The sequence below is a fragment of the Neomonachus schauinslandi genome, chromosome 11, assembly GCF_002201575.2.
Source record: "Neomonachus schauinslandi chromosome 11, ASM220157v2, whole genome shotgun sequence".
NCBI lineage: Eukaryota > Metazoa > Chordata > Mammalia > Carnivora > Phocidae > Neomonachus > Neomonachus schauinslandi.
The window spans coordinates 37606131-37624872 of record NC_058413.1 but is presented as its reverse complement, the minus strand read 5'-3'; the positions used below and the strand labels follow the sequence as shown (position 1 = coordinate 37624872).

General features: G+C 43.8%; 1 protein-coding gene across 4 annotated transcripts; it reads left to right on the top strand.

The window, feature by feature from the left end:
- Positions 1 to 2111: 2111 nt before the first annotated feature.
- HTATIP2 (HIV-1 Tat interactive protein 2) lies at positions 2112 to 17769 on the top strand. 4 transcript variants are annotated; one of them, XM_021685853.1, is made up of 6 exons: positions 2112 to 2158; positions 2718 to 2913; positions 5675 to 5782; positions 13839 to 13976; positions 16246 to 16307; positions 17037 to 17769. In XM_021685853.1, exons 2-6 carry the CDS (start codon positions 2719 to 2721, stop codon positions 17260 to 17262), a joined length of 729 nt encoding a protein of 242 aa, XP_021541528.1. In that variant the 5' UTR covers positions 2112 to 2158; position 2718; the 3' UTR covers positions 17263 to 17769. The 4 variants fall into 4 exon arrangements, with proteins under 4 accessions (XP_021541528.1, XP_021541526.1, XP_021541529.1 ...); XM_021685851.1 differs by having other exon boundaries at positions 2119 to 2158; positions 2656 to 2913; XM_021685854.2 differs by lacking the exon at positions 2112 to 2158 and adding an exon at positions 2188 to 2373.
- Positions 17770 to 18742: the final 973 nt, after the last annotated feature.

Genomic DNA, 18742 nt, shown 5'->3' with positions numbered 1-18742 from the left:
ACTGATACATGAAACATCCGGGGCTGGCTTACCCATTTGGCACAGCAGGCAGAGTGCCCAGGCCCATGAGAATGTTCTAATTTCTTTAAAATCAGGAGGAAAAATGAACTTTTAGGCTGAAGAAAACATTTTATTAATGTTAATTAATATGGACATATTTGTTTTTATAGCAACACAGTTATAAGATATAAATTTTTAACTTTGTTTTATTAAGAAAGGGCCTATGAGGTCATTAGGGCCTGTGAAGGTCATAATGCAGCCCTACAAACAATAAGGATGAGTCTTAAAAGCATTATGTTGAGCAGAAAAACTTGAGGTACCAAAGAGTATATGCTGTGTGATTTTATTTAATGAAATTCTGTAACAGACAAAACTAATCTGTATTAATAGAGATCAGGAAACGGTTGCTTCTGGGATGGGGAGGGATTGCCTAGAAAGAGGAATGAAGGTATGATTCCAGGATGACAGAAATGTTCTATATCTTCTTTTGGTGGGTTACCTAGGTGTATACACAATTGTCTAAAATCGTGGAACTGAACTGTTAGGACAGGTGCATTTTATTGTATAGCAATTATGCCACAACTAAAAAAAAAGGAAGAAGGGAAGAATGGACACTAGAGGGAAGTTAATAATCTCTGCAACAGATTTGATGAATGAATTCTTGAGACAGCGCTAGCTGACAAGATTTTAAGTTGCATTTTAGTAGAAAAGCTGTAGGAACTCAAAGGGAAGGGTCTAAGCACCGTGACGGGCCACTGGGGAACGAATCACTCTGCTCTGTATCATTCAAGGTTTTTAACTGCAAGCAAGAGAAAGTAGCTCTGGGTAATTTAAGCAGGAAACAAAATTTTGGGAAGAATAATAGAAACTATAAAGAACAGGCTCTGAAAACAGGCAGGAATTGCGGAGGCAAAACACAGAAATGATCACACCATTAGTTGGCTGACAGATCAGAGGATGCCCTTACACTATGCCTTTGCCCCACCCAACCAAACCCTATCTCAGGCTTCCACTGCATCTATTTATTGCTCCCCCCAAAGCGAAAAACCTGTATGGCAGTGTCCTGCCTCCCACTTACTTTGGAATTCCCAAAAATAGGGATAGAGTTTGAATGCTGGGCAGCCCCAAATAGCCAATGTTTACAACACAATCTATCTCTGTAGTTTAGATTCCTACTTGTGATTCTAACTCCCTGTCCAGGACTTCCAAGATCCAGGGCGTGTCCAGTGTAGATTGTTATGTTCTAAACACCACTGACCTGGCTTGGGAGAGGGAACCACAGGATCAGGTGTGGAAGATCACCCTGGCTCACCATCTGGGACCTGGGCAGGGAAACCAGTTATGCTGGTGAGCTATGGTGAGAGCGAGACTTATACAAGAGAAATATCTGAAAGGCAGATAGGATAGGATTTGGTGATTAAAATGGGCTATGGAAGGGCTCCTGGGTGGCTCAGTCCTTAAGAGTCTGCCTTCGGGTTGGGTCATGGTCCCAGGGTCCTGGGATCGAGCCCCGCATCGGGCTCCCTGCTAGGCGGGAAGCCTCCTTCTCCCTCTCCCACTCCCCCTGCTTGTGTTCCCTCTCTCGCTGTGTCTCTCTCTGTCAAATAAATAAAATCTTAAAAAAAAAAAAAAAAAGAAAATGGGCTATGGAAAAACCAGGAAAAAGGAGTCAAAGGGGACAGCCCAAATTTCTGACTTGAGACAGGAGGGAGGGGTGAGGAGTTTGAGAACGCATAGGCACAGTGAGACCCAAGAGAGGCAAAGAGTAGGTTTGTTTCCTTTCTGTTTGGGGTGGCTGGGTGGGAAAGGTTAAGGTTTTGACGTAGTGAACTTGAGACAGAGCTGTCCAATACACAACTGAAATGACACGTTTTAGAGACCAGCGAAGGTCCAGTCTATTGGCTGAAGCTATGGATAAGGGCGAGCTTAGCCTGGGTGGTGACAGGAAGAGCGGAAAGAGGGTGCTCGCGATTGCTGATGTTTAGGGAGCCGTCTCCAAGCTTGCGACACCACCTGGCGCTGCGCACGTGTTCGCGGCGGGCCAAGCCCAGCGCGCAGACACCGGTCCGCGCCCCCCCGCCCCCGACCTCCCCCAGGCCCCGCCCCGCTGGGCGGGGCGAGGCAGTAGCGCCGCGAAGTCACCGGAAGAAGTAATCGGGTAGGCGCGGGCTCAGCCGCCTGCGACCCCCCGGGCGCACTTGGGAGGGGCACCACCCAAATGGGGCGAGGGGACGGGGAACCGCCGGGAAGGGGTGATGCCGGGACAGCCGGGCCCGCGGCGCTGAGCGCGGCCGTGGCGGCTGCGGCGGTGGCACTGGTCGCCGCCCTGCTCCTGCTGCGCTGTGAGGACGCGGGGTCGGGGGCTGGCTCCAGGTAACCCCTCCGCGCAGGGGACCGAGTTGGGCTCTCGCACCCCAGTGGGCGGAAGAAGGAGGGGTTGAAACCCAGAGTACCGTCGGGGAACGAGGCCTCTGGGTGCCATGGCACCTGGGCGCATTCTCCTGTTAGGGCCCCTTCGGAGATGTAGATTGGCTCAGGTGCGGGGGATGGCCAGGGTGTCACGCCCTGCAGGTGATTCAGCACTTTCCCCTGGGCCCAGACTGCGGAGAATAACAATACCTTTTTCCAAGCAAGTAAACCACCATTGTTCCCCAGGATAAGCAAGGGCCATCCCTTAAACGTCCCAAGACCAGCCGCTATCGATGTTATTTCTGCAGCATGGCCGAGACTGAGGCGCTGCCGAAGCTTCGGGAAGACTTCAGGATGCAGAATAAATCTGTCTTTATTCTGGGCGCCAGCGGGGAAACCGGCAGAGTGCTCTTAAAAGAAATCTTGGAACAGAGCCTGTTTTCCAAAGTCACGCTCATTGGCCGGAGAAAGCTCACCTTCGATGAGGATGCTTATAAAAATGTGGTGGGTATTTGAGCTGGGACTCAAAAATGTAATTGCTGTGATTCTTCGGGGTGAACATATATTCATGCCTAAAGGCTGAACATTGCCCGGCCGGTGGTGGAGGAGAGGTGATCACAATGTGGCCGAGAATGGTCTGTGAGAGGCCCTCCTGGAAGCTGGAGTCTTGGTTATAGGCCCAGGTTGGCCTCCCCACTCACTGTATGACATTGGGCAAAGCCCTTCTCACAATCTAGACCCCTATAAGGCCGGCCTGGCTTGTAATGAGGGCTTTGAAGACAGAGAAGAGCAAGTTTTCAGGGCCATTCAAGCTGGGTTCTACAGATAGTCCGGTAACCTGGGGCCATTTTCTCAACCACTTTGCTTGTTTTATTTACCTGTCCACCCAATATTAATGTCAGTGAATGGCAGGCAAGGTCTATGGCAATAAAGGTGAGATTATTCACCTACAAGAATTTCCCTGCCTAACTTCCCAGGGCTGCAGCCTTGTAAGTGGAATATTCTCTTCATTGTCACACTTTCATCATTAACCAAATGACATGCCAGACTCCCCCTAAATATTTGAAGTCTGAGCTTTGTGGAGATTCCTTTCCCCATGTAAAGGGAGTTGTGAAATGCAGTAAATTAAACTATAATGTAATCCTGAGACCCCACAGCTATAGACATTGGTCCCACAGGCTTCACAGGTGGACCATTCCAAATACCAAGTGGTCTCACAAATAAATGTTCTTAATCCCTGTAGGTCCGTGGTCAGGTCATTTTACGTCTATCTTATGTCCATCAGGACTTTACTGTTTAAAATGGACATCTTTGGGCGCCTGGGTGGCTCAGTTGGTTAAGCGACTGCCTTCGGCTCAGGTCATGATCCTGGAGTCCCTGGATCGAGTCCCGCATCGAGTTCCCTGCTCTGCAGGGAGTGTGCTTCTCCCTCTGACCCTCCCCCCTCTCATGTGCTCTCTCTCATTCTCTCTCTCTCAAATAAATAAATAAAATCTTTAAAAATAAATAAATAAAATGGACGTCTTTGCTCAGACTTAGTTAATATGTGGTCTTCACAGTCTGGCTTCATGGAGTGTGTCAAATACCTCCAGTAATTAGAAATTGAAATTGAGTTCTGTGCTTTGATAATCAAGTTTTGGTGGCACGTCTTTTGGTTATGCACTTAATGGGAACATATTTTTCTTTAGCATACTCACAGTGCCAGAAAAATCCTTTAGAAAGAGCTGATGGTAAGGAAGGAAAACTACATTTTATTTGAACTCCTGGATGATGGGAACTTCTCAATCTATCTTTTTTAAGTTTCACAACAAACTTACGATGTTATGTGGAGGTTCTTTTTTTTTTAAGATTTATTTATTTTAGAGAGAGAGAGAGTGCATGAGCAGGAGGAGGGACAGAAAGAGAGGGAGAAGCGGACTCCCTACTGGACTGAGCTTGATCTCACAATCCTAAGATCATGACCTCAGCCATAACCAAGAGACAGACCCTTAACTGACTGAGCCACCCAGGCATCCCTACATGGAGGTTCTTTTCTTTTCTTTCTTTTTTTTTTTTAAGATTTTATTTATTTTTTGACAGAGACAGCGAGAGAGGGAACACAAGCAGGGGGAGTGGGAGAGGCAGAAGCGGGCTTCCCGCGGAGCAGGGAGCCCAATGGGGGGCTCGATCCCAGGACCCCGGGATCATGACCCGAGCCGAAGGCAGATGCTTAACGAATGAGCCACCCAGGTGCTCTTACGTGGAGGTTCTTAAATCTGAGTGAGCACGAGAATCACGGAGGGTGCTTATTAAAAGTGCATTTTCTGCTTCAGAAGTATTGGTGCAACACCTAGGAATATGCCTTTTTTATCAAGCACTCACTGGCTGATTCTAACACAGGTGGTTCATGAATTGGACTGAAGGAAAGATTATCATTCCCATTTTATTGCAGTTGGAAAAACTGAGGCATATGACTTGGCTAAATAACTTGGCCAAAATTACATGCTTAGTAAGTAGCAGGCTCAAGAGTTAAACCGAGGTCTTTGAGATTCCAAACACCATTCCTTGCCCTGACATTGTACTTCATTAGTATCCCTCCTGGTAGTACAGACAGGTCTTTTATTTTTCCAGAGAGAAAATTATAATTGAACCTGACTTTAGAGATCTGAATCACTTACAGTCCAGTTATGTGTACCGTGGACATATAAGTGCATTGTTGATTTTGAATTCAGATTAATTGCTTTTTAGTGGGGGGAAAAAAATGAGCTTGCAAAAAATTTTTATAATATGATTATGCATTTTCCTTAATTTAATTTCTATTTATCTTATTAAACTTGGTTTGTCTCCCAGCAAAGTATCAATTTGGTAAATAGCATCTGTAACAGTCACTTGATCATAGGTCTTAAAAGCTACCCAGTACCTTATTTATATTGTGTAAATTATTAAGTGTATCCATGCTTCATATCTAATGCCCCAACTTTCTGCCACTCTGCACAGTGCCACTCTAGCTCTATCAGAAGTTTCTTACTAAGTAAAATAAGCACACTATGTGGAATCGCGATTCCCATGCCCTAGGAATCTGCCCTACTAAATAGACTAACATGGAAAAGATGGGAGAATGGCAGAAGAGATTCCAGAGCAAAGAGCTTGCAAAATTTGATGATAAGTGGGCAGCCTCTTCAGTAATGTTCTCTAATTTATTCTTTAAATCTAGAGGGGTATTTTTCTTTCTCTCCCTCTCTTTTAATAACATCAAGTTATATACAGCTGTGTCCTTGTTGTCTAGAACCAAGAAGTGGTGGACTTTGAAAAGTTGGATGACTACGCTTCTGCCTTTCAAGGTCATGATGTTGGATTTTGTTGCCTGGGTACCACCAGAAGAAAAGCTGGAGCGGTAAGGAAGACATAGACCCCTTTCCCTTTTGCTGTCTGGTAATGTCAACTATTCCTTTCTTGCTTACTCTTTTTCTTTACATCCGTAGTGCTTACATGTAATAAGCTCTTATCATTTGTGATTTCATATGCTGCTGTAACCTTTGCTATACTTTGAATAGTACTGATAAATTTATCTTTCCTTCAAAGTAATCCTTGAGTTCAGGCCTTCGTGCTGGAGACATCATAAATATTTACAAGGTCTTGCCTCTTGCAAATAATTGCTGTCACTACATCCCCTGACTAAGGCAGACCATTACGTCTGAGTAAAAGTAACTGGCTCATGCTGTTAGCAATAAGCTTTTTTTTTCCTTATAAATGTTTTAACCTTAAAGCATTCTGTCTCACATAAATGATTTGCTTCAACCTGTTTTCATGCCAAGTTTTAAATTTATGATATAGAACATCAGAACAGAGGCACGATTCAGCTGCCTTTAGTGATGACTCAGCTTTCAGTGGTGATTCAGCCCCAGTGGTGATTCAGCCCTAACTGACGCAGACTGTTCTAATCCACATTTTATCTTCTTTTTAATGGTATTCTAAATCACATCAGCCTCTGTCCAGAAGTCCTAGGTTACTATCTAGTTAAAAGTCATTGCTTACTACGTAGATCCTCAGCAAGTGTTAATACCTCTTAATTTTTTTTTTTAAAACGTAATCCTTTTTTTTTAAATTTTTTTTTAAAATTATTTATTTATTTATTTGAGAGAGAGAGAAACAGCATGAGAGGGCATAGGGTCAGAGGGAGAAGCAGGCTCCCCGCTGAGCCGGGAGCCCGACGTGGGACTCGATCCCAGGACTCCAGGATCGTGACCTGAGCCGAAGGCAGTCGCTTAACCAACTGAGCCACCCAGGCGCCCAATACCTCTTAATTTATACCTTGACTATAGTTTATTCCTCTCGCAGAGGATTGTTGGAGCTAAATGTGTTTGTTTATTTATTTATTATTATTTTTAGAGAGAGTGTGCAAGAGTGAAAGTTGGGGGGAGGGAGGTGGGAGGGGCAGAGGGATAGAATCCCAAGCAGGCTCCACGACTAGTGTGGAGCCCGAAGTGGGGCTCGATCTCACAACCCTGAGATCATGACCTGAGCCAAAATCAAGAGTTGGACGCTTAACCAGCTGAGCCACCCAGATGCCCCTAAATGTGTCTATTAAGGTATTATGCTATTATGGTAGCAGGATCAGGATGCTACCATGGGGCCTTATCATGGATTTATAAACAGGCCCATGTATCAGAATCATCAGGAAGGCACGTGGTTAAGAACTATTGGTTTATACCAACTAAGGAGTTCAGCTCAAATGTATTTCTCTGGCCCTGTTGGTGATCCAAAGAATAATTCTATTTATGCTTTTGGTAGGGATGTATTTCCAAATCTTCTGCAGTTCTGTCATGTCCACTTTGGAACCCAGCTGGGTTTTGAGCTCTGTGCTGCGACGTACAGATTATAGAGAAGTTTGACTCTCCCAGGAATTGGCACATTGTGTCTCCTAGAAAGGGTCATTATCCTGCTCAGCAGCGAGTACAGTCATTTCTGTCCCAGCGACAGTCACAAGCAATGTGCCCTCTAAAAAGCATTGAAAAACTTTTGTTCTAGTACACTGCAGGTTGAACTGTCTCGGGTGCCAGGCTGATTTTGGTGGTGACTCAGCAAAATAAAAACGACTGCATTAGGCATAGAGCAGTTGATTTTCATCACATAAGGCAAATCTCATTATAGGGTGCTCCAAGAAAAAGTTGAAATTGCTTTGTTGCATTCAAATTTTGTAAAGCAATTTTAATCAGAGGAATTGGATGTCTTCCCTCTCCGGAATATTTTTTTTTAGGTGGAGTTGGTTCCCCACCCGTTAGGCTACACAATACCTTTTGTTCTCCAAAGTCAGTTTGAAAAGATAAAAGTATTCATGGGTAAGCAAGAGAAAAAAAACTAGTAAGCCAAATATAACCTCAGAAATGAGTTGGGGGTTAAATGGTTCAAGAGGACAGTGACAGAAAGTAAGCTGACATTTCCTCCAGAATGTCTTTTTTAAAAAAAATTTGATACTAATTTCTATTGGATGCAATATAAAGTTTGGAGGTTGGGATAACTTTAGGCAATTTAAAAGAGGTGATGGTTCACAGGTGGTTAGGTAATAATAGTTGTTTGATGGGGGATTGTGGATTTCCAAGCTCACCCTACCTGGTATTCTGGGTCAGCAGCCCTGTCTGTAGACAAAGAGCTCATCACGTAGATACTGAGATGCAAGCCTGGTGTCATTCATTCTGTAGCTGTTTTGTAACTGGAACATCCCACAGGTTTCCTTAGCGGTAGAACTTTCCAGTAGAAAAACTTGAAGGACTTCAGGGTTTCTGTCTCATTATTGACACCGTCGGGGTAGCCATCTTATTTCCCTTTGATCTTCAGTGTGTGAATTTGCTGAGGTTCTTACACAAAGCACTATACCCAGGGTGGCTTCAACAACAGAAGTCTAGTGTCTCACAGCTCTGGTGGATGGAAGTCTGAGATCAAGGTGTTGGCAGGTTTGGTTCCCCTGAGGGCTGTGAGGGAAGGAACTTCCAGGCTTCTCTCCTTGACTCCTAGATGACCGCCTTCTCTCCGTGTCTCTTCATTCGGCATTTTTCCTGAGTGTGTGTGGCTATGTCCAAATATCTCCTTTTTACAACAGCACTAGTCCAGGTAGATTAAGAACCACCACACTCAGTATGACCTCACCTTAATAACATCAGCAATGACCCTGTTTCCAAATTAGGTCACATTCTGAGGTACTGGAGGTCACGACTTCAACATATGAGTGTTGGGGAAACGATTACAACCCATAAAATTCAGGCTACTCAGATTTCCCCTGAAACTGGTGTCGGGATAGGTCTGTTGTTAGCTTTTTCAGCTGTTTGGAAAACCATTTTGTTTAGTCGTGTTAGATGCTGATCTTTTTCACACTCACAGGCCCCAGTTGCCCAACAGTGCAGTGGCTTCCTTACTTGGCCCCAGTCCAGATCTACTGGGTCAGAATCTCTAAGGCTGGAAGCTTGGCAACTATTTTTAGCAAGCTCCTTGGGAAATTCAGACGCAGCCAACCCTCCTCTTGTTGGACCTGCTTTCGCAAAGCATTAGGATGTGTTAGTTTTCCTCTCCTGCTGCTTTTCACCTGGCTTTCAGAAGTAACTTGTGTGCTAGTGAAGGTTGTAATACCCTTTGAAAACCAGATCTACTTTGGCCTGGGGTGTGGAGCAGAAACGCACAGATGTCACTGAGAATAGTGCTTTCCCCTTATTTGTCTTCAGAGAAGGATGTGGTTCGTGAGTTTGAGGTGGTGTAATGTGGTTTCACCTCTCCATGCGCTTCCTCACGGTCCAGGTTCTTGGATTCTGTTGAATAGACAATGCCAGTAATGCGATTAAAGCCGCCGTTGTAACATTTATGAGGCATCATTAGAGTCTCCTGGCTTCTGATTCGAATCAGAATGAAACATTCTTCTAATCCAGGGGCTTGCGGACCACAGGCTGTGGGCCACACACAGCCTACCTGTTTTTGTATAGCCCATCGAGCTAGGAATGTTTTTATATTTTTAAATGGCTAAAAAATGTCAAAAGGGGAATAATATGTCATGACGTGAAAATACAAGAAATTCAAATTTCAGTATCATAAATAAAGTTTTATTGGAACACAGCTGCTGTCATGACTTTGTATATTATCTGTGGCTGCTCTTGTTCCGTGATGGCAGAGCTGTGTCACTGTAACAGAAGCCTGCAAATCTGGAAGTGTTTGCTATCGCATCCTTTACGGGGAAAGCTTGCCGCCTCCTGCTGTAATGTGTACTGTTTGATTCGATGTCTAGAAAGGGCTTGTGAAGTCACAGGGCCCCCAGTGACTTGAGGCTCTCTGTTTGGATACCAAATGGCCATGGGGCCTTGGGTGTGCTGGGTCGCTCCCCTGGGCCAGTGCCTCCTCGTTGGTACCAAGAAGGAGGTGACCACTGACCCCGTTAGCCTGCAGAATTCTTTGACTTCCATCACCCAGAGAAAAGAAGGCCCCAAATGGAAACATTTTGTGAGGACGTAGAGATGGACTCAGGAATCTCAGTTATCTGTTTGATTTTCTTTTTCTATCCAGAGCTTTTTCTCTAACCAAGATCTTGGTTCTACCACCGTACATCAAATATAGAGATGCCTTCCAGAAATAGAAACAAATGGGGTCTCAGATTATACCATTTGTTGTTTGTCAGCATCTCTGTCTTCTAGTCTAATTTATAGGGCTGGCTTGAAATGGAAGTAAAGGAGAAAGAATCTGAAGCAGGAATATGGCTAAGTGCGCCCCTTTACAGAATGACAGATCCTCCCTCCTTGGAGAAGGATGCCCCGGATGTTGAGTCATTGTGGCATGCTCTCTGGTCATGCCGGTCACTGCTGAAATACCTTGTTAGGAGAAGTTGTTCCTAAGCCAACATGTTCCTAGTTTTCAGGATTGTGTAAAGATTAGAAGAAATACTTAGTAGCTTTGGATTTTAATAAGATTTAAAGAGTAATTGGAGAATTTGTCTCCCTTGATGATTGTGGAGCCTGTGAAGGTAGCTCTGCTGAGTCATATTACATTGCGCTTATTCTTTTGAGTGGGTGCTGGGAAAGGAAATTTATAGTGGGAACTTATTTAATCAATTCCTTTTTCTAGAAGGAACTCTGATTCCTAGCTTAAAGTAAGACACACTGACTATAGAATCATAAAGACACTGTAACAGAATGGACTTAATGCTCTCAGAAGAGATGTCTTTTCTCCTACCATATGGTTAGGGAAACTAAATATGGTTTTTCTGGGAAAACACATGAAAACTGTGTTTCTGGGATATGAAGTATCTTGTTTCTTCTGGTTTTTTTTTTTTTTTTTTTTTTGCACCGTTAGAGAACAAGAAAGGATGTTAGTAAGATTTTAAAGATAGCTTCCTTCTATCTCTAAATGGACTCTTCCTCACTGCAGAGAAAATTAATGTGTGTTGGTATCTCCAAGTCTGTCACCAGGATCCACGTTTAAGTTTGGTTTCTAAGTCCTTGAAAGCCGTTGACCCCTTTGCTTTTGAGTTTCATTCACCAGCTAAAAGGCCACGCATCAGGGTGGGGGAAGTGGGCTTGGAAAAATGCGGATTTATAATCAGCTTGGGGTCTCGGAGGATTTGTGAAATCATTTTGGATTAACAGCCATTGATTGCTAATAAAACAATATTTAGCTTTGTCCAGAGAACAGCAGTGGAGAAAGATATGGGCACCTTGTCAACAGGGTCCATTGAACAGGGGTGATGGGCTAAGTGTGGGGGTCTCTGCAGCAGCGTGGGTGCTCGTCCTTCACGGGGCCGTTGTCAGTTGTTAGCCAGGCCCGTGAAAGGAAGGACGCCAGAGTCTGATGGCTAGGGTGGTATTGATGTGCTTTAGCTGACTAATCAGATTGAAAAAGTCCCATGGCACTTATGTCACTTTAATTTTCATCAAACAATTGGAGATGGCAGGACTCTATTAAGGAGAGGTTGATCCAGAACTAAAGCCAAATAAATTAGGGTCTCAGTTTAATCAAATTACCCCTTTACTGGCCCTGGATTAAGCGAGAGAGACAGCGTCGGTCCAGGGACTTGTGATTGGCTGAATCTTTCCTTTATTTTTAAAGAAGCTGATGAAAGAAAAAAAAGCATTTTAACAGAGACAACGATGATAACGCTTCCAAGAAATAGTGCCAAACAGCAGCAGCAACGAAGAGGAATTTATTTCACTAGTCAGCGCTGTGATTTCATTGTGAATAACAGAGCTGGGCTCGAAATCAGAGTTTGGGGATTCCTCCCGCACACGTAAAATCTCAATTCGGAGAACGGCTCTGAGGAGACTCACATCCCTTTCTCAGGAGGAGCAGAGCAGTAAACTCGGTTTGCTTCACACGGGTGTGAAAGAGCCGCATCGGGAGCTGCAATCAGTGTGTAGGCGAGTCTGCTGTGAGGCTCGAATGTGCAAGTGTACAACACGGAAGGAGGTGGTGGTGATGTGTGGGTGAAGAGTGACGTTTATGTTACCTGCCCTGCAGGTAGTGGTTAAAATGTACCATCACTGCTGACAGAGGAGGACAGGAGAGGCTTTGGGGGTCAGGGGGACATTCTGGTTCTTGATCTGGACGTTGGTTGCAGAGGGGGTTCAGGTGATGAAAAGTCACAGCTCTGTCCTTACAATATGTTTACTTTTCTTTTATAATCGACTTCCATACAAATCTGAAAAGGTGTGGGCCTGTTGTTTTAAGATTGAAATTTGTATTAGTTTCTTACTGCTACTGTAACATCCTGCCTCAAATCTAGTGGCTTCAAACAACATAAATATATCATCTTACAGTTCTGTAAGTTAGAAATCCAACGTGGATTTCGCTGAGATAAAATCAAGGTGTCGACAGGCCACGTTCCCTTCTGGAGGCTCTGGGGGCGAATCCACTTTGTTACGTTTTCCAGCTTCTAGAGGTTGCCTGCATTCCTTGGTGCGTGGTGCCCTCCCTCCAACTTCGGGGCAGGAACAGGAGACTGAGTACTCCTCACACCGCATAGCTCATCCCTCCTCTTCTGCTTCCCTTTTCCATCTTTAAGGACTCTTGTGATTACATTGGGCCCAGTTGCAGAATACAGAATAATCTTATTTTGAGGTCAGCTGATTAGCAACCATAATTCCACCTGCGGCCTGAATTCCCCTTCGCTGTATAACCTAACGCATTCACAGGTATGGGGATCAGCACACGGACATCTTTGTGGGGCCACCCCAGTTATGAATGAGTCCTTTTCACTAGCTAGAGGCAGTGTGAGATAAGAAGGAAGATGGGTACAATGGAGAGCATGGCTCAGAGGCAAGAATATGCATTCCGCTCTCCGCTTTCTCTTCTTACCACAAGTTCACCAGGTCACTGGCCCTTGTTTTCACATCTCCCTAATGAAGGGGTTGGACGTGGTGTTTCCTGAGGTGCAAGACCCACCTCTCCTTATGAAATAAAACATTTAGGATCATTAAGTACCCTAGGGCAAATTTTTAATTAAAAAAAAATCATTAGGGTGGTAATGTCTTCCAATTTGGAATCGTCATTATAGAAAACCTCATGATATAGTGGTGGGTCTAAAGCTCACTAGACTTTAGACTCCTCTCCAGCGCTCTGGAGTTTGAGGATGGCCAACATTTGTGGTAGTCCTGAGAAGCTGTTGCTTCATGACATTCCCTTACCTGGGTACAGGCATGTGTCCTTCCATTAGGCCCAGGCAATGAGTTTACATTCTATTGTTTGCACCATTCTCCCCACTCCTCCTATTTATTGCCACTTAGTCCTTTTTTTTTTTCCAATTGGATTTGCCTTTTCTCTGCTTTTATTGGACTTTTATTCATTCGTTTAGATATTTTTAGATTACCTATCATGTGCCGGGCATACACTGATGCTGAGATATGAATTAAGAAGAAAGAACCTACCACTACACTCATCAGACTGAGTCTAGACCAGGGGGCCCCCAAACATTCTTGATTATATACCTGTCAGTAAAAAAAAATGTGAGGATTCACTCTTTACTGGTATATGAAGTATGTTGTAAAGCATACCCCCAAATTGGAAATTAAATAGACGTTGTTCTCATAGTGCCTGGATAGAGTTCTCAGCTATCCCCTGAGACCCCTGCCCATGAGAGCTGACACAGAGAAAATTGAGAATCGGAAAGTTATTAAAAGACAAAGAAATGTGTGACTTCAAGCCGTTTCTTAGCCTGGTCTTATTGTTCCCTGTTCCTTGCAGATTTGTTTGGTGTCTGTGTCTCAATGTCACTGTCCTTATTATTTCACTGGCCTTGCTACCGCAGCTGGTCTGTCTATCCTGAGGATCACACTTGGAGCTTTTCCCAGGGCCTATGCTTGGATGCATTTTATTTAGATCTCCATTCCCCTGCAGGCCTCCTAGCCTGCCACCCAACCTGAGTAGTAATCCTTAAGATGAACTCGCAGCTTTTTGGAAATAACTCACATCCTTTTCCCCCTCAGGAAGGATTTGTTCGTGTCGATCGAGATTATGTCCTCAAGTCTGCGGAGCTGGCAAAAGCTGGAGGGTGCAAACATTTTAACTTGCTGTCCTCTAAGGGAGCTGATAAGTCAAGCAATTTTTTATATCTGCAAGTTAAGGTTTGTGCACATTTCTATCTTGCATATACTTTTGAGAACCCTGGCTAAGTGGCACTACAAAATAATGTAAAATGCTAAATAATACAGAAATGCATTAAATGCATTATATTATGCATTTTCTATAGTGGCAGGGACTGTTTTTTTGCATGGATATGTTTAGTAAACAGGAGTGATTTGAAAGATAATTTCCAATGTCTTTCCCCGTGTTGATTATCCAGTAATCATGAAATGAGTTGTGACAGCTCTGGTCTTGAATATCAGTATGGAATCTTAGCATTAGAAGAGACTTGGAGGCAGTGATTCTTAAACTTTTCCAGCGTAGATGATATTTTATTTTATTTTTTTTTATTTTATTTTTAAAGATTTTATTTATTTGCGAGAGAGAGAATGAGAGACAGAGAGCACGAGAGGGAGGAGGGTCAGAGGGAGAAGCAGACTCCCCGCTGAGCAGGGAGCCCGATGCGGGACTCGATCCCGGGACTCCAGGATCACGACCTGAGCCGAAGGCAGTCGCTTAACCAACTGAGCCACCCAGGCGCCCGCGTAGATGATATTTTAGTATTGGGTATGGCTCTTGTCCTCAAGGTATCTCTAACATGCTTGTTTGGGGATTCCCCAAGGCTAGACCCAAGTTTGGTAATTTGATAGAAGGTCTCACAAGACGCAATATATAGTTATATTCACAGCAATGATTTATTACAATGAAAGGCTAGGAAGCAAAGTCAGTAAAGGGAAGAGTGCATGGAGTGAGGTCCAGAGGAAATGGGCACAAGCTTCCAAGAGTCTTCTCTCAGTAGAGGCACACATGCTTAATTTCTTCAACAACGAGTGTTGAGAAAATGAGAGAAATTTGCCTGAGCACCAGAGTTCAGAGTTTTGATAGGGTCAATCACACTGGCACCCTGAGCCTGGAAAATAATTATAAACTTCCAGAAGGAAAGCAAGTGTTCAGCATAAGCCACATCATTTGTACAAATAGTTTAGGTAATGTAAACTACCCTATCAGTTAGGTAATGACGGGGACACTCCTGAAATCCAAGTTCTTGGACACAAGCCAAAGGTCAACCTTGCAGGCAGGACTTTCTACGATTAAAATAGAGTCTCAGCCTGCTATGTTAACTCTTCTATGCACCCTGCTAATAGAGACAAAACATATCTTCGTGAAAGCTAAGAGATTTGTCCACATAAACACTTGTATGTGAATGTTCATGGCAGCATTATTCATAATAGCCCGAGTAGAAACAGCCCAAATATCCATCAGCTGATGGATGAATAAAATCTGGTATATACATACAAAAGAATATTATTCGACTGTAAAAAGGCATGATACATGTGATAACATGGATGAACTTGAAAACATTATGCTAAAAGAGAGAGGCCCGTCACAAAAGGTCACAACTTGTAGAATTCTGTTTATATGAAATATCCAGAATAGGCAAATCTGTAGAGACAGAAAGATTAATGGTTGGCTAGGGCTTGGGGGGAGGGGATGGGAGTGAGTGCTAATTGGTGTAGGGTTTTGGGGGGCGAAGAAATAATTCTAAACTTAGATTGTGGGGAAGGTGGCATGACTCTGTAAATATACTAAAAAACATTAATTATTAGTAAGTTTTTTAAAAAGCTGCCCAAGATTGTGATGCATCAGGTGAGGTGCCAAATGAATGGTATGAACAGGCCAAGAAGGAGGAGAGTGTGCCATAAAATTCACAAGGCATTCAGATGTCCCTGTGTCTGGCATTTCTGTTCTTGGAGATGCCTGGCATGAAAATTCGTGGTTGGTTTAACAAATTTAATTTAAAGCCATCATATAGATGTAATCTCAGTCTCTTGAAATTTGATGGGATTTGTTAGGAAGATGGTAATACAGAGCATCTGTGGGTCTTCTGACCCACTGGAACTACCTGAAAACCAAAAAAGGTGGATGTTCATCAACCTGCAACATTAATTCTAGACTAAGGGGAGATTATTCATTGATGGTTGAACTCCTAACACATTACTTAGTCTCTGGATCTGTTTTAAAATCAGTCACATGAAAGGCCGGACTGACTAGGCAGCCATCTTCTCATTCAGGACATCAACTCTCTACTGCCTGTCAGGATAAACGATCTCTTCCTTAACTTCCCAGAATCTAGAATTCTAGGTAAGGATATTTACAGTTATTGAGACCCGCAGAAGCAGATTATCTTCAAAACCCCAAGTTATTCCCTCTTCAGCATTACAGTAAACTGGTCTTCTTGATTAAATACTAAAATTTGGTTTTAATTAACAGGGAGAAGTGGAAGCTAGGGTTGAAGAACTACAATTTGATCGTTACTCTGTGTTCAGGCCTGGGTAAGTGTTCATACTGCCCAACAGTATAGTACTGTTCATCATGCTCCAGAAGTTAGTTTTTCATTTGAAGAGGCTGACAACTAAGATAACTAAGCTATGAAAGAAGTTGACTAGAGGTGGATTGCTTCTCCGAAGAACATACCTTCTGGCTTTGAAGGAAAGGGTAGACCGTTTGTTGGTGCCAGGTTCAGAGTAGCCTGGAATTTCCTGGGTGGCTTTTGCTGCCTTAAAAAAAAAAAAAAAATTCTCTTCATTCACCAAATAAAACATTTCACCCATTGTATTAATCTTTTCAGGCTGCCATAACAGAATAACACCACAGACCGGGAGGCATAAGCAACAGAAATTTATTTTCTCACAATTCTCGAGGCTAGAAGTCCAAAGTCAACATGCCATCAGAGTTAGTGTCTGCTAAGGCCTCTCTTCCTGGTTTGTAGATGGCCTTCTCTCTGTGCCCTGACATGGTCTTTCCTCTGTTGCACGTGGAGAAGTATCTGATCTCTCTCCCTCTCCTGTAAGGATACCAGTCCTGTCCAATCAAGATCCCACCCTTAGGACCTAACTTAATCTTAATAACCCCTCATAAATGCACCGTTATCAACTACAACCACACTGGGGATTAGAGCTTCAACATGAATTTGGTGGGCTGGGCACAGTACAGTTCATAGCACCCTCTATGGTCTGAAGACAATAAACCATCTCTTCCTCTGCTTTTCTTTTTCTCTTTAGAGTTCTACTGTGTGACAGGCAAGAATCTCGCCCAGGGGAATGGTTGGTTAGGAAATTCTTTGGCTCCTTACCAGAATATTGGGCCAGTGGGCACTCTGTGCCAGTGACAACTGTGGTTAGGGCCATGCTGAACAACGCAGTGAGCCCAAGCGGCAAGAAGAAGGAACTGCTGGATAATAAGGCCATCCATGACCTGGGGAAAGCCGATAGCTCTCTCACGCCATGACCACGCTGGAGAAACGCTTTCTACTGTAAAGCTCAACACCCGCCACCTTATTGGTACTTTCAGGGACAAAAAAAGTCAGTGTGCTTTAACTGTGGTTTCACTAGTCTCAGCTGCCCAGATCATATCAAAAATTACTGTGTTCTGCACCAGCAGTTCAGAGCCTGGGTGGACGTATGGATACATCACCCAGGGAGCTTTTCAAAAATAGAGATTTGTAGGCTCTACCTCTAACCTCTGAAGAAGAATCTTCAGGGTATGAGCGCAGGAATCTGTTGGTTTTTTTAAAGCTTCCCCTAGTGTTTCTGGTGCCACTGGTGGGATGGCCTGCTTTGAAAAGCTTCTCTGCAGTCAGAGTAGCAGCACAAACCTTATCTATTATGCAGATGATTTCTATTCTAAAATTGTCATTTGTGTCTTTGAGTTACCCGGCCCCGACTGCTGTATTTGTGTCAGTGGGCATCGTGCCTTACTACTTCTTTACAATGTATAATAAAAGTCATTATATAACCAAGCTTGTATAATTCCTGGGAGAACTAAACATAGGAAGAGAGATAAATGGACAAGTCCTGGGTGATCCTTAGAAAATGTCCAAGTATCACTGATAACGTGCAGCGTTTTGGCCAGTGGGATGATATAACAGCACTAGTGTTTACCCGGTGCTGGCTAAGTGCCAGCCTATGCACATGCTGTCTGTCCTGTAGCCCTCCACAATCCTTATAATCCTGATGGGTGCTACAATCATCCCCATATCTTAGATGGGGAAACTGAGGGCCCAAAGCTGAAGACCTGAAGCTAGGCTATGGCAGAGCCAGGATTCTAACCCAAGTCAGCATGACCCATAGCTTGTATTATTTTTAACGACTCTGCAAAAGCCTCCGGTATCTGTATATTTCCAGGAAGTTCCAGTTAACAGTGACTGGATGAGTACATGCTATGGATGAATAAAATTGAAATATTTGTTTTCTTTTATAGGGTATAGGATCCCAGTAATGATTAACCACAAAATGTTCACATAGCCAGTAGAAGTGTATGTCAAGGTGCCACACTTTAAAAACTATGGAAAAGGAAAGATGCAGAAGGAAGGGTCAAAGTCAAGAGGAGTACACAGTGTTAATTTCCATCCAGGAACAAAGGATAGTGGTGAAACCCTGTCTTAACCTCTGTGCTGAGGGAAACAGTGATTTGAATGATTCAGTCCATTTTCACAGGGTCTACAGTATGCCAGGTACATTTCAAGCTTCAGTGGACATCAGATGATAAAGGCCATTCCCTTTAATTGGGGGTGTATATCTGTAGAAGGGATTAGACATTCCCTTTGTCAGTCACCCCGGGAAGAGACATATTTTAGGAAGGGGTGGGGTCTTAGGATGTGGACTTTAGGAAGGAGATGGAACATTCCTCCTGCCAGGCAGGGTTCCTTTGGGGCTGGACTCTGAAGAGCCTTCGTGTTTGGGTGATAACAGGCATGGGTTCCAAGGAG